Source organism: Calypte anna, chromosome 3, assembly GCF_003957555.1.
Source record: "Calypte anna isolate BGI_N300 chromosome 3, bCalAnn1_v1.p, whole genome shotgun sequence".
NCBI classification, from domain to species: domain Eukaryota; kingdom Metazoa; phylum Chordata; class Aves; order Apodiformes; family Trochilidae; genus Calypte; species Calypte anna.
This window is the reverse complement of record NC_044246.1, coordinates 76824649-76844143: the sequence shown is the minus strand read 5'-3', so window position 1 is coordinate 76844143 and position 19495 is coordinate 76824649. Positions and strand designations below refer to the sequence as shown.

The following is a 19495-nucleotide window of genomic DNA, read 5'->3' as shown; positions in this document are numbered from 1 at the left end:
GGCACCTGCATGTCAAAGGTCTGTGAAGCTTTCCTGTGTGCAGCCACCACCTTCAGTGTAAAAAATAGACATATGTGGGCAGAACTGTCTTGAGCTGGGCAGCAGCTGAGGTTTTTTTGACTTTCCCCAGTTAAAGTGCATGCAAAATGTGTTCACTCAAGCTTAGACATAATAGATATCTATAATTTTGTATGCATTGCTACATGCTTAAGATTCAAATTATCCTTTCTTACCAAAACAGGCTGTGAAAAGCAATCCACAGCAGTTGTCTTCAATCAGGCTAACAACACACTAAAATCACAAGCCCCCAAAGCTGGGATTCTTCTCCTCCCCCCTCCCCAGCTCTCCTCGTAATGGGGTGCTAACTTCAAAGGGTGCTTTTGACCACTGAAATACCAACTGTATTAAACAATCGGTCAAAATGCAAGCAACCAGTTTGAATTGCTGGAATTGAATTATAAGCAGCTGGCTTCACTTCTGACTGAGGATCTAATGGTAAAAAAAAAAAAAAAAGCAACAGAGCAAAACAAAATTCTAAACTAAATCCATCTGTCTGCTTCAAGTCAATGAAAGTTAAATAGTGTGTCACTTTGAAGCCAAGATGAAAGTTTCACTGTTCATAGAATGTGCAACCTGTACAAACACACTTTTACAAAGGCAGATGTCTTCCTACAGGAGGAAAAAATAAATCTCTCTGCAGGTTCCCTCTTCCTCTGTGACTGTTTTAATTCTTCTGAATCACAACATGTGATGCAAAATCACAACCACACGCACAGATGGATGGTTAATATGCAGCTCCTGTTGTTCTGAGGAGGTTGCTGTTTGACTCATGTCTTTTCAGCTGAGTCATGAAATTTAACTCTGCAGTTGGACATTTCTTTGTCTCAGTGCACCAGGCAAGGAGGCTGCTGTTCAGAGCAGCTATCTCTGGCAGCGAGGGAACACAAAAGCAAGGATTTACAGTGTGTAGTGGGGCAGCGCTGAGCTGGTGCATGCTTCTGCAACAATGGAGAGCCATAGCAGGGCTCTGCCATCAGCCAGCACCCACTCTCCTACCACTATTCTATAGGCAGTTCACACACGTGTAAGATGACACAAGGACACAGACGACAATATAGTTAAGGCACTATGAGAATTCAAGGCAATGGGATGGAAATATTTTCTCCTAAAATGCTGATCCTTCAAAAATCTCAGGGTCAGCAAAGCACTTAGCTCAATCAGTAACAAATGCTTATTTTCAATTTTTGTGTAGTGCCTTTACTGCACTTGATTTCGAGCTGAGAACTGCTCATACAGAAATGTAGCAGACCTTCCCAAACAGGCTTCAATCATGCCCCAAAGTATCCTCCAAGGCCCCTCCACCCCCACATGGAGTTTGTTTGAAATCACATCATCCAGCTGTAATTGTATCCTGGAGTCTTTGCTTTAAATGAAAATGGCTTCACGTTGAACCCTAACCCTTATTATCATCCTCAAAAGGGAAGAGGCACGGTGGTATTTCTGCTCTCCTAAAAGTTTTAGTAGACCTACTTGACTCCTACCGAGAGAAAAATGACCTTAAATAAGCAGGCAGAAATGTATTGGTTTGTCATATATTAATGATACAATAAGGAAGTACAAAGAGCTCATCTTTGTGTCCAGTTTTTTCCCTCTGAGTGACTTCAGTCAGTTCTCAATATCTTGGCATTAAGTTGCTTTACTGCTGTTGCTCATAAGATGAGTGGCTGCTTTGAGAAGATTTGGGGGGTGTGAGCTAATGCTGTGGGTGAGTTGCAGCTCTTCAAATCCATGCAAATGAGGCTCTGCAGCCCCAAAGCTTTATAAAAGTCAGTGATTGACCTGGTACTGTTACAGACTGGCAGGGTTATGTGCTTTCAGTCCTAAAGAGCTCTGATGCAAAGGTGAACAGTTTTCTTTTCTTTGTTTTCTTTTTTTTTTTTTTTTCAGACTAAATATACAGCTGGTTCCAGTGTGGAAGGTTCTCACGTCTAGAAAACGGGTAACACGGGAGGGGAACCAAAAGCTAAACACTGTCTGACTTTTATAAAGGCACAGACTCTAGGGGTCTGAAAAGCAGGATGCTCTGGCACAAGATTAGCAGTGTTGCTGGGAAGGGATTCCAGCCACGGGTAGCAAAGGTGTCTGAGCAGTGCAGTCGTCTTTGTCTGCATAAATCAGCCTAATGTTTTATATGCCAGCTAAGATAAAAATGACAGCTCTTTGAGAGATATCATTATGATGCCAGATTTTTAAGGACATCAGTATTATGCAAGTCTAGTTTTTCACTCAAGTGACAAATTGGCAACTATGTAACTATTTCCAATCTAGGGTAGTTTTGTTTAGTGTTTGGGAAAAAAGCAAATAGTACCCAAACTCTTACTTTTTTGTATGGAAAGTAAGTCTGTCACGTGACTCTTCCTAATAGCTAATTTAAAAAATCTATTTAATATCCACACATTACTGTTATTCACTTCTTTTAAAAGAAAATTCAGCAAAGTATGAAATATGAGAAAAGGCAGGTAAAAGTACTCTGGATTAAACTGTCTTGCTTAAAAAGGAATGAATTAAAAAACAGAAGTTTGCCAGTAGAATACTGCAAGTGGTATTGATTAGAGTAATTCCCAGTGCAAGTGAGTTGTCTATGGAGTTTCAGTAAGCTTATGATTTCTCTAGCAAAGTGATGAATTTCTTCCAGTTTATTTTTCTTTCTTTCTGGTGATCGAGCCTTCTGCCATTTTATTCCACCAAGCTATTGAGGTGAAAACCTTAAAACCACTGTACCTGTGGCTCATTTTACACTTCTATCTGCATTTCATCTCACTTTCACTGCAGACAGTGAATTCCTGGTAGGCTGGGCTGTCTTCTGTGCTCTTTCTCTTCTCTGTTTGAAAAGGGTTCACAACAGTTATTTTGTGTATATGTGCTAACCCTTTTCTTTCTTTCCTCTTTTAAAAAAAAAAAAAAAATGCCTAACTCTGCAGTTTCTGTTACATTCTCAACAAATGTACCACTTCAGTAGATATCATATATGCTTCAAATTAACCAGGAAAAAAATTGGTTATCCTGATTAAGGTTTTGTTTGAATCTCCAACTGCAGTAACATGAGAGCTGCTGTATAATTCCTCCACTGGGAATTTGGTGTCTATTTTGAAATTTCTGACATGTACCTGTTAGAGGGTAACTGAGAACTGTCTAGCAATGCTCTCAAGTACAGTGATGACAGATAATTTTTTTTAAACCTTGTGGGTACTTTTGGTCTGAGACTTGCCTAGCATGTCAAGAATGACAGGATTATAAATCATGCTAAATCACCATAGCTTACCTTAATAACCCTTGAAAACCAGTTCCACTGCAGCTTGGACGGTAGCAGGAGTGATTTTTGTCCTGTTAAGAGGAGCTGGATAGAACCACCTCAAACCATCATATACCGACTCATGTCAAGATAAGATGAGGGTGATATGCTGAATATCTCTGATAATCTGCATAGTGAAACACAGATTTGGACTTTTTCACACAGGTTTGTGGTTTGTCTTTTTCACTTTGAATTAATCTGCACTTTCTGCATTTAAAATGAGTACTCTCATCTCATTCACAAATGTGTAACTTTTTGGGAGATGCTCCGATATCCTGTGGGTAGCAGGAGAGGCCCTCAGGTAAATGTGACATAGGTGTTGCCTTGTGTTCCAGGTGTGGTCTGCATTCTTTTTTTCTGAGCCTCATCAGAGAGAAAGTACATAGGAGACTTAACTTCTGCCCTTCTGAGAGCCATCAAAGATGCATTGGTAGCAGTTTAGAAACCTTGCTGGTTTGACAGAAATAATCATTTCAAAGCCATGGCAAAGATTATTGTAATACTTCTGTTTTCATGCTGCGTTTTGAAAGAGCTATTAGGTAGTTGGTCTTGTAATAAAAAAAGTCACTGTTCTGTCTCTTTTGCAGTGGTTTCTCCCCTGCCCTTCCCTTCCTCTCCTGCTTAGGCTGTGCTTTAGGCAGTGACTGGATATCACAGTGCTTTATGTCTGGAAGAGAGAAAATATGGAAGAATGGAGAACTTCGTAAAATTTAAATGGAAAGCATGTTTAGTTTATATGGATTTTTTATATGTTTAAAAAAACTACTTAATATAGATGACAGAGTATTGTCAGCTACTGTTTAAAGGGCATGTATATTAGCTGAACCAATTTCAAATATCAAAAACCTGGTTTGGCTTCTCTAAGATGTAACATAACATGGTGGTGGATGACTTTTTTCCTTTTTCTTTTTTTTTTTTTTTTTTTTTCCTTTTTTTTTTTTTTTTTTTTTTTTTTAAAGCCCCTAAGAAAAAGTCAATTAAACTTAAACTTACACTCTACATTAATTTGGGCACTTCTGTAATTCAACATATTAAAAGAATTAATTGAGTAGAAAATGAACAATACGTGATCAGATGTAATTGTTGCATATTCCCATTCATCGATCATCTGGGGTACCTGGAAATTTTCTGTTACTGCTTGTATGCTTTGAGGTGGTAGGTTTTAAGCCCCAGCCTTCATCAGCAGACATTGTACGTGTGTATAGCAAGAACAGGAAAAGGCAAAAAACAACAACAACAAAAAAACCAACATTCAGTTTTCCTATGATTAGGGTCACACTAAGATGACTAGATAGTCTGATCTTGCCTAGTCATGCATACAGTTAAAAGTAATATAATATTTTTGTAAACTTGTAAAGTAGCAAATTGTAGTTCTTATTTTGTGTGTATTACCATTGGCTTCTCTGCTGAGGAATGGGTACTTAAGAATGAGCAGTGGAAAAATAGATCTGCCATGCAAAAACACTCAGAATGTTTTTGAAAGAGGTAAGTGTGTTTTCACAAGCTTGAAGCATGAAATGCAGGTCTGGGCTTCTTAGATGTGTGGAGTGTGTGCCACAGACTAGGTCAGCCTTGATGGTTAAAGTGGCCACATGGTTTAATTGAGAGAGTAAGTAAGAATGTGGTTTCACTCTGTAGCTAATCTGATGTAACTGCGCCTTGCCACTTCCCATGGTTTGAATCTGAGGATCGTATAGCCATGAAGTAAATTTGGTCAGCTGAGTGATTGAATAGGAAATTAAACTTTCAACTATGCAATCACTAAATCCAACGAACACCAGTTTTTCTGGCATGTAATAACAGCTGCATAGGTTTAGCTTTGGCATTGAATTCAACTTGCTGAACTCAGATGTAAGCTTAAGAGAAGGAATTAACTTAGTTTGGAACGGACTCTTTTTCCTTTCGTATTTTCTGTATTTATCTCATCCACACTGGTCACTCTCTGCTTCATAGGATTGTCATTATTCCAAATTGTTGCTAGTGGATGCTGTTTCTCAGGAATATCCCAGAAGGAGAGGGGAAAGCAAGAGAGCAGGAGTTTCTGCTTCCTCAGTTCAGATGGGCGTATGAATGTTGCTGGGTAACGTGACTCACTGCACAGCTCTGTGAAGTCAATGGGACTTGCATTAGCTTGCTAAGCAAGTATAAACTATTTTCCATAAATAGTGATACTGCACTTTAATGACTCCACAGAGCTAAATTTAGAGGAGCTAAGATTTGCTTCCTAAAAAGCGGCATTTCCTTACAGCTGCCATTTCACTCACGGATACACACACCCCCCACACATCCCCTAGATGGTGGGGGACCCCATTAGATGTGGGGGGCAAGTTGCTTGTGTGCTCTCCTACATGTTTTCTTATTACAGTACTTGTACACAGTGTGTACACACAATGAGGGTTTCTGTGGTGAATGACAATGCATGTACATAAAACAGCTGGGGGGGGGTTATTTAATGTCTTCTATGCTGAACCCAGAACAGAATGCAGAATGGAAAACCCAGAGCCTGCTTTACATTTCAGGCAGCCTGAGGAATTTCACAGACTGTGATATGGAGACTGCCTGCTAACTAAGCCAGACCTTCTAGGTCTTCCTGCTTTGCACAAAGGGGATCCTTTGATTGCTACTCACAGTTTCAGCAGTACAGGCTGTCTCCTGCTGAGAGCAGAAAAGTTCCTGTTTCAGGCAGCAGAGGACAGTGACACATGATTCCCTCCTATGAATGCTGGCAATCTTTATCTAACCTGTACCTAACTGCCTTTTTTACCTGTTTTACTTTTATTTTGGCCACATCTCTCATTTCAAGCATCAGTCTTTTAAATTTGTATTCCCCTCGTCTGTCTTCCCGTCTGCATTCTCCTGTCATCCTGGAGACCTGACAGGAGGGTATGGGTATGTCAGCCTTGGCTCCCCTTCATCCTGAGGCTTGGCCTCAGTGCACAGAGCTGACTCAACACCCATCCCCAGTTTAAAGAGGCCGAAGTCTACTTTATACGACTTATGGTACAAACTTTTAACCTCTGAAGTGCCATTCCGCTGTGCTTTGCCCTTGAGAAAAAAAACCAAACAGCCACAGCTGTTGTTTTTCACAAGTATTGGTGCAGATAGGACTGTGAGGAGTGTACATGAGGAGTGTACATGGACTGACCTCCCCCATGATATTGATAGTTCCTCTCATGGTATTACTGCCCGTGGGAAAGTAATCTGCACTGGCTTTTAGTATTCTTCTGGCTGTTTTTTAGAAACTGCTGGAGAAACCAAACATGTTTTCCACCATTTGATTTTGATAATCATATGTACATCATGCCAGGAATCTGTTCCATTCCCAACAGCGCTAACATAACCTGCATTATGCAGTGGCAGGAGGACTTTATGGTACAACTTTTTCTTTCTGGGGTTTTTTTTTTTTTCCATTTTCAGCCTGACTGTTCTTTGGTTTAGGGTTGACTATTCAATTCCCCTCCACAACTCTCTGCAATAATATTAGGCTAGCTTTTTGTTTTTCACTAAAAGGTACTTGATCATCTAGTGTAGAAGTTGAAAATGATACAGCAAGATGCATTATTAGTATAAATATTTGCAGATTTCCATTAAAAAGTGACTACTATAATGAAAAAAGGTTGACCTTACCCAGTACAAACACATTAAAGTCCTGGGAAGATTTTCCTCACCAAACTAAACAACATGGGCTGGAATTGTAAGAAATTAATTCATGATTGCACAGATATAAGTAATGTAGACCTGTGGAAATTAAGGCTTGAAGTGACTTTTGGATATCTGATCCATCAGTATGGAAGTATTTGTTATACCTGAACCTGATAGGTGTTTAGATGCCTGCTAGAAGTTGGGTAATGATGGGGGTTCCACCAGCTGCCCACAGAATTTCTTCCATTGTTTTTGACTCTAAGAATCATCATGAAGCATGGCTCCTTTGATGAGCAAAGTATCCCAGTAGATACTTTAATGAGTGGTGAATGAAAGGTTATTTTTATGCATCTTGCAGCAGTTCTGTTTATACATCTTGGTGTGTTTGCTTTTTTCACAAGAGTGTGGCATTGTTGACTCATGTTCAGATCCACTCTAACCTCAGGTCCTTATCTGCAGGACTGCTGGGGGGCTGCTGCTTCTCCTGTGTTGGTGCAGTGGACTGTCACTTAGAAATGACACAAATTAACCTTGATATAATTCCTAATTATTTTAGGCTATTTCTCTAACCTGTCCACATTATTCTGAATTCTGTTCTTGACCTCTTTTGAAATGCTTCCCCATTCAAGTGACTTAAAATTACATTTTTGTGTATTTATGACTGTATATCTGTATGGTGAGATTATGTCAGTGTCTGCAGAAACTGATTTAATGCAACCTTTCATAGTGATATTACCAATTACTTTGGGCACATGACATCTTTCAGCTGCCCTCCTGCATATCCATTATTTTGTACAAAGTTTGCTTAATTTACTTATGCAAGTTGCCTGTAAGAAGCACCAAATATTCTCCATTTGTGAGCCTGTTAAACCTGTCACAGTAGAATAGATTAGTTTGATGAAATTTGCTCCTAACAAGTCTGGGGCTGTTGCTTATCAACCTATTATCTCCTAAAAGTAGTTCATTTGTTCAAATGTTTTTTCCAGGAATTGCAATTAGACTGACTGTTCCATAACTGTCCAGTTCATGAATCTGCTCTTTCTTTTTGTATTTTTTTTTACATTTTACACTCTTCATCCTTTTTTTTTTAATCCAATTTAGAGATACTTTTTTAAAGTTATTATTATTCCAGTGTTCTAGAGCCTGCTCCATTCTGTAGCTTTCAGAGATAATCAGTAGTGGCTTTGAGATAGCTTCATCTGGCCAAATACTTCAGAAAGATGGTATTAGAGTCAGCTTACTAAAACCAAAGGCATCATTTTAATGCCTGTTCCCTTCCCCCCCCAGTTCCTTTTCTTCCCCTGAGTCAAGTTCTTTCTCCTTTATTGTGGAGTGGTTTTTATTTTGTTTTTTCATAACATAATACTGGGCACTTCTTCATCTGCTTTGTTTACTGCTTTTAGCAAGCTGGTCCCACTGTTCAAAGCCAGTTACAAATAACTGGCTTCCATTTCTACCTTAATTTAACTACCAACAATCTTGAATCTTCTTATGTCTTTGTGTTCAGGCTTGTGATTCTTCCTCTGTAGGATTTTCTGTCTTGTAGAATTCTGGAGACAAACCCAAACTTTTTTTCAATAAACTCTGTATAGATTAAACAGGTCAAGTGTAAGTACTTTTCCAGATCTAGACATATTCCCATAGTTCTTCTCTGAAACCTTTCCAGACTTTAATGGTCTCAAATCTAAATTGACTGAATAAATGTTGAGCATATTCTATATACACTAGATCTGAGCCATGCTTCTCAATTACCTGACTTGCACACTTCTGGGTACTGTGGTTACCACATAGCAAGAATAAAGTATGTGTGACTGCAGTGGAAACACATCCTATGGGCTAAGTGATACCAAGGCTCAAAACCACAGCAATGACAAGATGAGAGGGTGAATAATGGATGGCACCTGAGCTAAGCAGCTGGATGTGTCCATGCCATCCTGACCAACCCACGTCTCAAGTACTGCTTTCCTTCTGCCTTTGGCCTATCCATCTGCTCTCTTCAATTTTTTTTGTCTTTTTCAGTCTGCACCAAACTCACCTTTACTGTGTTTCTCTGCCTTGCAGCCAACAGCTGCATATCGGGTGTTCTTGCTTCATATAAAGTATTTTAAGACAGTCTCCCTCCTTGAAAACCTGCTTTTACCTGGATCAGTAGGAGAGGCAGAAAGGGGGGAATGCAAAAGGTCTTCAAGATGAGAATGAGGAACTACAGGTTTTCTGCTGGTGCACTTCCAGCTTGCTAAGTGTGCATCAGCTCTAAACCTACTATAGAAAGAAGCAGAAAAGTTAACCTTAAGTGAGTGGATGTTCAGTAAAGCTGGCAGAGCATAGGTCAATTGAGCTGTGAGCTTTTCGAGAACTGTAAAATGGCATGGTCAGTGAGCAAGGTTTCATAACAGGCATAAAAGGATGAATATTGGCAATATAATTTTTACCACAGGAGATCAGAGCTTTAAAATGGAATTTTGGAAGTTCATGATAAACTGAGACAAGCTGACCTCACCCAGTGGATTTCTGCTCAGCAACCTCCACTTGCTTTGTGCACAATAAGTTGTTTTTTTCTTGTGCTTCCATAAGTGTAGCTCCTAGAAGGGATGATCACCCATTTAGGAGATAGGTGGCAGGCTATAGTAAAAATGTCATTCTGTTTGGGGAAGGTGAGCAAGTGATGTAGCCTCTTCGCTGTTGGAGAACACTACTGCAAAACCACAGAACAGTTTAACAAATTAAATTGTTTCTCCACAACAGAGGCGGTTACTTCGTCAGCCCTTCACCTTCATTCTGCGTTGGTGTCTTGTAATTCTGCTTTTCGCCCGGAGACAGGTCATCAGCTGGTGTAAATTAGCCTGGCACTAGTGAGGCAAATGAAGCTTTGTCAGGTGTCTACAAGTGAAGGGTCACTTTTTTGGTTAAACTAAAGGAGGAATGTATCTTCACATTCACTGCTCAGTTCCCGAATAGTCTTACTGAAGCAGCCACCTGTAAGGTTCTCCCTGCTGAGGACACTTCTAAATCAGATACTTTCATGTTCTAGTTCAGTAATGCAGAGCACCACAGAACAGAACAGAGGCTGAAATACAGCTCTTACTTCTGGTTGCATCAGCAGTATACCCATTCTGACACTGACCCTTCATTATCACTGTTCAGCTAACAGGTACTAAACATTCAGTATAAATTACACTTTTCATGCTGTGGAGAAATGGGATTTGAAAAGATTGTACAAAGGATTTTTTTTTTTCAAAGCAAACTGTTCTCTAAGCATGAGTCCTTCACCTGTTGTAAATGCTGGAGCAGCATTAGTGCTTCCCACAGGAAATTTGTTTAAGGGGAAACAATGCCTTCTTAAGAGGCTCATGTTTAAGTTCTTCAGAAGCCTCTGAAATTGTAGCTGCTTATTCCTCCCAACAATACTCAGAAGTTTTGAAGGCCATTCTCTTACATCTCCTACTGTAAGGCTTTATCTTCTGAAGCTCTAAGCAAGGTCAGCTATGAGATAGACAAGGTTGATGAAGGCTTTATCCAAGTCTCTAAGACTTCCAAGGATGTAGAGGTTTATTTTAGTTACTATCCTAAGATAGTAACTTAGAGTGTACTTACTGTTTTCCTTTTACCAAGTAGTTTCATTTGTATAAAAAATGTCAGCTACTAGTACAGAATAACTTTCAAAAGTAGCTTTTTTCAATTAATTTATATTACCTAACCCAGTTCAGCTAAACCATTTTTGAAGCAAGTTTTTTGTCTAATCTCTTCATACAAGAAAAACACCATTATTCCATTAATTGTGGTTTTATTTGTTAAACAGATGATTGAAAAATCTGTTAGTAAGCATTAGGATCATGTAGGGAAAAGAATTTCATAACAGCTGTAGGTGCTTTTTATTGCTATTAAGAATCAATGCATTAAAAAACTGACAGATGGAAGTAAAGCTGTGTGCTTTTGCTGTAGTTTATATTAAATGTTTGGACTAATATACATGCAATGATAATTGTAACATAGGCATTAAAAATCATTTCAAGGTAAGTATGAGGTTAATTGTATTAGAAAACAATGCTCTGTACCAGGATCAGGTTTTGCTCATCACCAATTACAATTGGTAATTTTGGACTTCTGTTACTTCATGCTGGCTAAAAGAGCCCTCAAGAAATCTTAGTGCCTCTTCCATATATACTGAGTGTGATAAACTGCATTTATCAGGTTTGTGTTTAGAATCTTGAGCTTATAAAGTTTGCTTACATCCCCTGAATGACCTTGCTCATTGCAGTTTTTTAAAATAGTTGTGTAGGTGTTAGTCACCTTCCTCTTTGGGCAGGAGTCTGACCAAAAAAAGATGCCAAAAGAATCTCCAGACGTGATCAATGAGCACTTATATTTTCTAGCATGATTTCACTGGCTGTGAATACATTCTGTATGTGTGTAGCCACTCACTACAATGCAAGTGTTGCTGCTGTAGCTTCCTTACTGACAGAATTTTAATCATTTTAATACACTTTGAGCAGAGATTCTTTTTTAAAACAGTGACTATACTACAGGTTTCTACAATACAACTGAGTTAGAGAATCCTTCTATGTGTTCTTACACTGAAGCCATAGGTGGCCATAGGTTTAGCATATGATCACCAGTGATCAATGGAAAATGAGTAATTTTTCCCCACAAAACCCTCCAGTTTCTGAAATCAGGCTGGATTTATTAAGCACTGTTCCAAAGCTTAGAAGACCTTGATTTCTTGAAAGCTCTTATTTCCTTTTCTTCCCAAGTGTTTCATATCAAAGAGATCAGTTTTGACAAACAGACAAAATGCGACATTTGTAACTGGCTATTTGCATTCAGGATTTAGTCCAGTGTATGGCTATCTCTGTTAGCTGCGAAGATTCTTCAGAATGCATTTCCACTGAATTATGTGAGGCTACTCCTGTCTCTAAAGCTCCCCAGCTCTATAAATATTTGTGAGACTGATAATAGGAATGTTCTGCTAATAGAATGGACAATGAGAGAGATTCTAGTTGTTGAGAGAATAAAAAAAAGCACTGGACAGGTTAAAAAAGAAATAATAATATTCTTTTGGAAACTCAATTAAAGAAACGGAGGGGGAAAGCCAACTGTTGTAGACTTGAACTAGGACTGTGGTTAAAAGTTTGTTCAACAATTTCAGCTTGCATAGCTTTCAGCTATGTACATACCACAGAAACTGCCATCTTAAGAAATACATGGTTCTAAATGCCTTTATGAAATAGTCTTCTAAAAAAAAAGTTTCCTTAAAAAAGACATGTGCAGTTTGGGTATGTAGTTACAAATCAGTAACACATTTCCATTCTCCTCTCTCTTGTAAGGCATAAGTCATTGACTACATTTGGAAAGTGTTAAACTACCTTTTTATGAGAATGGATGCTTTGACAGATAGTCCATTAAAAATGTCCCCTACTGAAATACACACTTAAGAAGCTAACTTCAAAATATCCTGAATAATAAAGTTTTTATCTGTGTTTACAGTCTTTGCTTTACAGAGAAATCTCGAAGTGCTGCTTAGTTTTCTTACCAAATTATTACCTTTTGGTCCCCAGAGTGAGCCACTAAATCACTGCATGATAATTAATTTCTATTTCCCTTTTTCTGCCCTTCAGTTACTGTGTCTTCATATGCAATGTCTCCATTAATAACTCCCCCTAAATACTAGTTTTGAGGAAAGCTGAACCATCTCTACCTTCCCTCCACCCTCATCACTGATCTCTGCCTAAAAACATAGGACGAGAAGAGAAAGGACTTTGATGTCTTTATTCTTTTATGTAAAATTAGTGGATTAACAATATTTGAAACTTTTTGCATGTTTTACTTTGAAAGTGGATTTTTGTGTAAAAGGTTTATTTGAAACCCAGCATCTTCTCTAATGAGACATCTTTCAAATCACTTTTTTTGCAAAATGTACCCTATTCAATTTTTATTGTGCATGTGGAAAAATACCAGATACTGGGGAAATACTTCATTTTCTTATCAGTCCTTGAAGTTTATGAGTATTAGTGTTGTGAATTTGGTGCTGGAGCTATCTCAGCTAGAGAAACTTGGAGTCAAGTGGGAGTGTAGAAACATCAGGTGGTTTTTTTATTATTATTCATGTTGTTCCTGTTTGCTGGTTTTGAACAAGAAGCTATTTCTGTGCCTTACAGCTGCAATCTGAAGAGCATACCAACACATTTATGTATTATAGTTGTGTATATATATAACATAGGAGTATAATGTACCTGAAGAAAATGGCAAGTAGCTTTGTTTCCTCTGCAGATAATTTAAAAGAACAAACATAAATATTTTGTTCAGCTTCTCAACTTAACATCTATACCTGTGCAAGTGAAATTGAATCTTTAGTGGATTTTTCTTATATCAATGAGTAAAGCAGAGAAGAACCCATTGGATTCACAAGGGCTTTTGTTTCTGATGTTGTGACCAGTCATGGCCATGATTTCAGAAATAATTTGGTAGGGTTGCAGTGTTCTCAAGATACAGTATGTGGGCACTCCTTGCAGTTTGAGTATCCTAAATGCTCAGGTGATTCTCTTTAATTCAGATTACAGATACATCTTTGCTTAGGGTGGGTCTGCCTTTTTATTTTTGTGCCAAAGTTTGCTGAGCCATGTCAAACCCTTCTTGTCTAATGGTACAAAAAAAAAAAGAAAAATCTTGCTTTTTCTTAAAGCCATAGCTGTTTCTCAGTCTGATGCAGTAAACTTCACGAACTGGCCATGTTCTCCCTCCCTACCTGTGTTTCTGGATAACCTGCAACATCGAGTTGGGGAAGGGGTGTTTGGGTATTCCATCATCTCAAGCAAGTAACAACTGTAGGTTAGTCTGCATAACGAACTGCACATTTCTCATCTCATTGACCGAGTTCTTTTGTGTCCCTAATAAGAAACAATTATTTTGCCTGGGGCTATTCCCCAGGGATTTTCTTTAGCTGGGCTATGGTGCAACGTGCGGAGCATTCTCCTCCCAAGCCTCCAGCTCCTGGCCGAGCACCGGGGGCTCTGGCTACCCCGCCTCATCTCGGGGAAGTCATCCTATTCCCGCCGGGTCACTTCGAGCAGGGACCCCGCTCCTGCCCGGTCACCTCGGGCGCTGTCGGTCCCCGCGCAGGAAGGGGCCAGCGCAGCCCGGCCCCGCTCCGCCCCGCCGGCGCTGCTGCCACAGCACAGCGCGGGTTCGGAGGAGTCCATCCCCGCTGCCCGTTGGGGAAGAGGAAGGGGAAACCGGGCTCGGGTACGGCCCGGGTACTGCTCCGGTACGGCGCCGGTGCCGCTCCAGGCCGCGGTCCGGGATCGCCTTTGGCCCGCGCGGCCGCCAGGGCGGGGCTGGGTGGGCGGGGCCGCGGGGCCGCCGGGAGTGGTGACGTGTACGTCAGGCCCCGCCCCCACCCAGGGTATATAAGGGGCGGTGTTCACGCCGTCGGTCTTTTTCGCTCCGGGTTTGCCGCCGTCTTGCAGGTGAGGCGCGTCCGCCGGGGGCAGGCCGGGGTAGGGCAGGGCCGGGCCGGGGGCCCGAGTGCCCTGGGGGCTGGCGAGCGCCGTGCGCGGGCGTGGCCGCCACCGCAAAGCGGTGCGCGGGAGGTGGGGGGGAGGAGGGGCAGGGGGATAGAGGGGCAGGGGGCGTTGGCGAGGGAGCCGGGCGGGCGGGAGATGCCACAGGGGCAGATGGCGACGCATTGTATCCCTCGATTCCCCCTGGGCCGGGGCCCTGTCGGCGGCGTGGCCATGCCGGCGAGAAGCACGAGGTGCCGGGCTCCTGCCCTGAGGGTGGCGGTAGGGCCGTCGGCGCGACGCGCGGTACGTGGCGATCGATGTGGGGCCCGTGCACCGGTGTTGGGGTCCGTGGGCCGCCGCCAGGGCCGCGGTGGGGGAAGGGGGATGGGGCACGAGTGAAAAAATGGCGGCTCGCCTTTCCTGCCTGCCGCCAGCTCCACAAAATGGAGGACGCGGAGGCCCGGGCGGGGTGAGTCACACAAAGGAGCGGGCCGGCCCCGCCCCGCCCTCATCGCTGCCCGTCAGCATCGCCGGGCCAGCCGACCCGCTGCCCGGCCGCCGGGGGTAACTCGAGCCCGGAGGCAGCGAGGGGAGGGGGCGAGGCAAGGGGCACGCAGCAGGGGCCCGCGGCCGGCGCCCGCCCGATCCGCCCCTCCCCCGGTGGGGCGGGGCCGCCGTCCCGGCCGGGCCTGCCCGGGCCTCCTTAGGCGCAGGGCCGCCGCCGTCGGGGACGTGGACAACGATGGCGTGGCTGTCCCTCGAGGTGTAACCGGTGTTTTTGTGGGGAACTCGCAGGTGTGATTCTCTTTTGCCGAAAGAAAGAGCTTAACTAACATCCAACATGGGAAAGGAGAAGACCCACATCAACATCGTCGTCATCGGACACGTCGACTCTGGCAAGTCCACCACCACCGGCCACCTCATCTACAAATGCGGTGGTATCGACAAGAGGACCATCGAGAAGTTCGAGAAGGAAGCTGCTGAGGTGCGTGGGCCTCTGACATTCAGGAAAATACCGGTGGCGCAGTGATAAATAATGAGTGATTTCGTTTCAAAACTCAGTTGCAAAATGTTCTGTGGCCACAGGGAGGCAGTTTGGCAGCAACTCCCAATTGCTGTACAAGTGTGTAGGTTCTCAGTGGCCACAGGGAGGCATCTTGGTTGCAGTTCTCCGTGTAGTTCAACTAAAGTGCTGAATCCACCTTTACTAGAGTTGGCAAAGCTGGAATTGTAAAGTGTAGAAACAGGGAAAATAAAGGTAGTCTAAAGCTGAATTTGAATAATCATGCCTGGAATTGTAATGTAAGTGGAGTTCCCAGCTTCGGTCTTTCATTATAAAGGATAAAATTAGAAGTTACCCTGAGGAAGTTAACTCAAAAAAACGAAGAAATAAACTGGATTTTGGAGTTTAAAACTAAAAAGTTGCTTATAATACTTCTGTGTGTAGTAAGTACTTCAGTCTCGATAAGCACATCAAAAAATGGGAGTGGACATTGGGCTGAGTGGCAGTTAAGCTGTTGATTATTGCAGGGATTGCATTTCTAAGAAGGTAAATTTGTAGTGGACACTTGATACTCAAGCTTTAGCTCAAGAGATCTGTCATTAGGACAATTAACAAGCTGTCAAGAGGGCTAAGCTGTCAGCAGGATAAAATAGAAAGCCATTGGCATCTCTCGCTAGTAGTGCCAAGTGTATCTTGTTGCTTGTTTAACAAGCAGCAACATTTTTCAGTGTTAAACCACTTACTATTCTTGGGTTTTGTCCTTTTATATTTCTGAAGTAAGTCCAAATGTATTCTCACCCTTAAAAAAGTTGGTTGTTTTTTTTGCTATCCACAGATGGGCAAAGGTTCCTTCAAATATGCCTGGGTTTTGGACAAGCTGAAAGCTGAGCGTGAGCGTGGTATTACTATTGATATTTCCCTGTGGAAATTTGAAACAAGCAAATACTATGTCACCATCATCGATGCTCCTGGACACAGAGACTTCATTAAGAACATGATCACTGGAACTTCTCAGGTATGTACATAGATAAGGATTTCAAAAGTTTTATACAGGTTGATCCTTAGTTGCCTGAGGGTGTTCTCTTAATACCTCAAACATGCGCAGCCTTAATAATGAGGGGTTTTCCTTTCTTTTCAAAGGCTGATTGTGCTGTCCTGATTGTTGCTGCTGGTGTTGGTGAGTTCGAGGCTGGTATTTCCAAGAACGGGCAGACCCGTGAGCACGCTCTTCTGGCCTACACCCTGGGTGTGAAACAGCTGATTGTTGGTGTCAACAAGATGGATTCCACTGAGCCACCTTACAGCCAGAAGAGATATGAAGAGATTGTCAAAGAAGTCAGCACTTACATCAAGAAGATTGGCTACAACCCAGACACTGTAGCCTTTGTGCCAATTTCTGGTTGGAACGGAGACAACATGTTGGAGCCAAGCTCTAACGTAGGTTTGACATTTATTTGTATTTAGAATTGAAACTAGAAGGATTAACAAAGTGTATTATGCAATAATAGCATGCATGTGGGGTTTAATAGTTGCAATTGGAAGTGCTGAGGTCAAAAATCAAATCCCAGCACGTTGAAAACTTTTTTTTCTGCTGTAGTATATTATATGTGATTTATATCAAGATGAACTACATGGGCATTTTTTTTAGCCTTGTGCCATTAAAATTGGCAGGCAGTTAATGTTTGGGCTTGTGTCTGTTACAGATGCCCTGGTTCAAGGGGTGGAAGGTTACCCGAAAGGATGGCAATGCCAGTGGAACCACTCTGCTTGAAGCTTTGGACTGTATCCTGCCACCAACTCGTCCGACTGACAAACCCCTGCGTCTGCCTCTTCAGGATGTCTACAAAATTGGCGGTCAGTGTTCTCTGTAATGCTTTTTTTTTTCCACAGCTAATGAGAGTAAGCGACAGAAAAGCAGTTGTTTGCCTGAGAATGGTTTTTGTTGTTGAAAAATCAGTACTTTCCTCAGTTATTTTAATCCTGTAGGGGTATACGCTTCCTGAGCAGATTTACTAATAATGTCTCTCCTCTACAGGGATTGGTACTGTCCCAGTCGGCCGTGTGGAAACTGGTGTTCTGAAGCCAGGCATGGTGGTTACATTTGCCCCTGTCAATGTTACAACTGAAGTAAAATCTGTTGAGATGCATCACGAAGCCCTGAGTGAAGCTCTGCCTGGTGATAACGTTGGCTTCAATGTCAAGAACGTGTCTGTGAAGGACGTTCGCCGTGGCAATGTTGCTGGTGACAGCAAGAACGATCCTCCCATGGAAGCTGCAGGCTTCACTGCACAGGTAATCCCTGCAGCTGTTAAAAGATGATCAAACTCTGCATTATGAAGTCTCATTCATTCTTACTAGTACACTTAGGCTATAAAGTGACATAGACTTGAGCTCTTCAGACACATTTGCTTAAAGCAAATACTGTGAAAGCCCTGGCACCGTATGACACATCAGTATTCTCAATTGCTTTCTTGGTGTTTTGTAGGTTATTATTCTGAACCATCCTGGCCAAATTAGTGCTGGCTATGCCCCTGTGCTGGATTGCCATACTGCTCACATTGCATGCAAATTTGCTGAGCTCAAAGAGAAGATTGATCGTCGTTCTGGCAAGAAGTTGGAGGATGGCCCCAAATTCCTGAAATCTGGAGATGCTGCCATCGTTGATATGATCCCTGGCAAACCCATGTGTGTTGAAAGCTTCTCTGATTATCCTCCCCTGGGTAAGGCATCTTTCCTTCTAAAATAGGTTAAAACTGGTTTGTATAGAAAAAAATGGATATGATTTCTAGTTAAGGAATGTAGCGTGCTCTGTAAAATGCTGGTAAAAGCTGAGCACAAAGAAAATTTGAAGTGGGACCTTAACTTAAGCAGTACCAGGGGTACTTGCTCTAGATAAACTGTCTCAATCCCTGTCTCATGGAGTTCACTGTCACAGAGTGGCATCTGCCCTCTCACCCTAAGTTGTGCATTGCTGCTGTGAAGGTAACAGTGTGGGGTATGGATCCATAGACAAAAGCCATAAAACCTGTTTCTGTTTTCAGGTCGTTTTGCTGTGCGTGACATGAGGCAGACGGTTGCTGTTGGTGTCATCAAGGCAGTTGACAAGAAGGCTGGCGGAGCTGGCAAGGTCACAAAGTCTGCCCAGAAGGCCCAGAAGGCTAAATGAAAATTCTGTACATCAGCTGCCACCTCAGTCTTAATCAGTGGTGGAAGAACGGTCTCAGAACTGTTTGTCTCAATTGGCCATTTAAGTTTAATAGTAAAAGACTGGTTAATGATTACAATGCATCGTAAAAGCTTCAGAAGGAAAGGAATGTTTGTGGACCATTTGTTTCGTGGCAGTTTAAGTTATTAGTCTTTAAAATCGATAAATTTTTTAAAATGGAAATGACCAAAAATCTGTCACAGAATTTGAGACCATTAAAACAAAAGTTCAATGCTATGTCTCTGTGTTTTTTGGGTTAATGTTAATAGAACTAAAAATAAGATGGTCCTGGTGGAATCAGAAAGGATGTCTGTTACTTAAAAATAATAAGAAATTGCAAATCCAATATTAAAATACGTTGATTCTGATGAGTAGGGCAAAATTGAGCTACAGGATTCATTTTAACTAATCTAAGCCTAAGAAAAATTACTCTGTGGTGCTTTATTTTAAAGATTTATTTCTAGATTGGATAGCACAAATACCAGGTAACAAATGGTATTTCGGTGCATTTTGTGATGCACTGATGGAAAACATGGAAACCTTATAATGGGAAGAATGAACAGTGTGAACATACATTGAATCTTAAACAAAGTGTTGGGTTTCCCACACATCTTGTACACAAGTTTTTCTAATTGCTAGCAGAACAGATTCCTTTTTCTGGGGAACTGTTGTGTCGCTTTTTCGAGTTCAAACAAATCTAAGTTTTCTAATCTATATGATAAGACATACTGTATCTAAATATGAAGAATTTTGTTCAGAAAGAGGCTTTGACCCGTGCCAGGCAATATCTGAAT

At 41.7% G+C, this 19495-nt stretch overlaps 1 protein-coding gene across 1 annotated transcript; it reads left to right on the top strand.

Annotated features, from left to right (window-relative positions):
• The first annotated feature begins 14344 nt into the window (after positions 1–14344).
• Positions 14345–18938, top strand: EEF1A1 (eukaryotic translation elongation factor 1 alpha 1). Its single transcript, XM_030447082.1, has 8 exons — positions 14345–14457; positions 15289–15478; positions 16332–16511; positions 16637–16933; positions 17200–17350; positions 17532–17788; positions 17982–18216; positions 18538–18938. Exons 2-8 carry the CDS (start codon positions 15335–15337, stop codon positions 18660–18662), a joined length of 1389 nt encoding a protein of 462 aa, XP_030302942.1. The 5' UTR covers positions 14345–14457; positions 15289–15334; the 3' UTR covers positions 18663–18938.
• The last annotated feature ends 557 nt before the right edge of the window (positions 18939–19495 follow it).

What these genes read in the sequence shown, in the direction of transcription:
- EEF1A1 (XM_030447082.1), top strand. Translation starts at nt 15,335, where the DNA reads ATGGGAAAGGAGAAGACCCACATCAACATCGTCGTCATCGGACACGTC. An exon ending in TCGAGAAGGAAGCTGCTGAG is followed by an intron (nt 15,479 to 16,331) that starts GTGCGTGGGCCT and finishes TGCTATCCACAG; the next exon opens with ATGGGCAAAGGTTCCTTCAA. An exon ending in TGTTGGAGCCAAGCTCTAAC is followed by an intron (nt 16,934 to 17,199) that starts GTAGGTTTGACA and finishes TGTCTGTTACAG; the next exon opens with ATGCCCTGGTTCAAGGGGTG.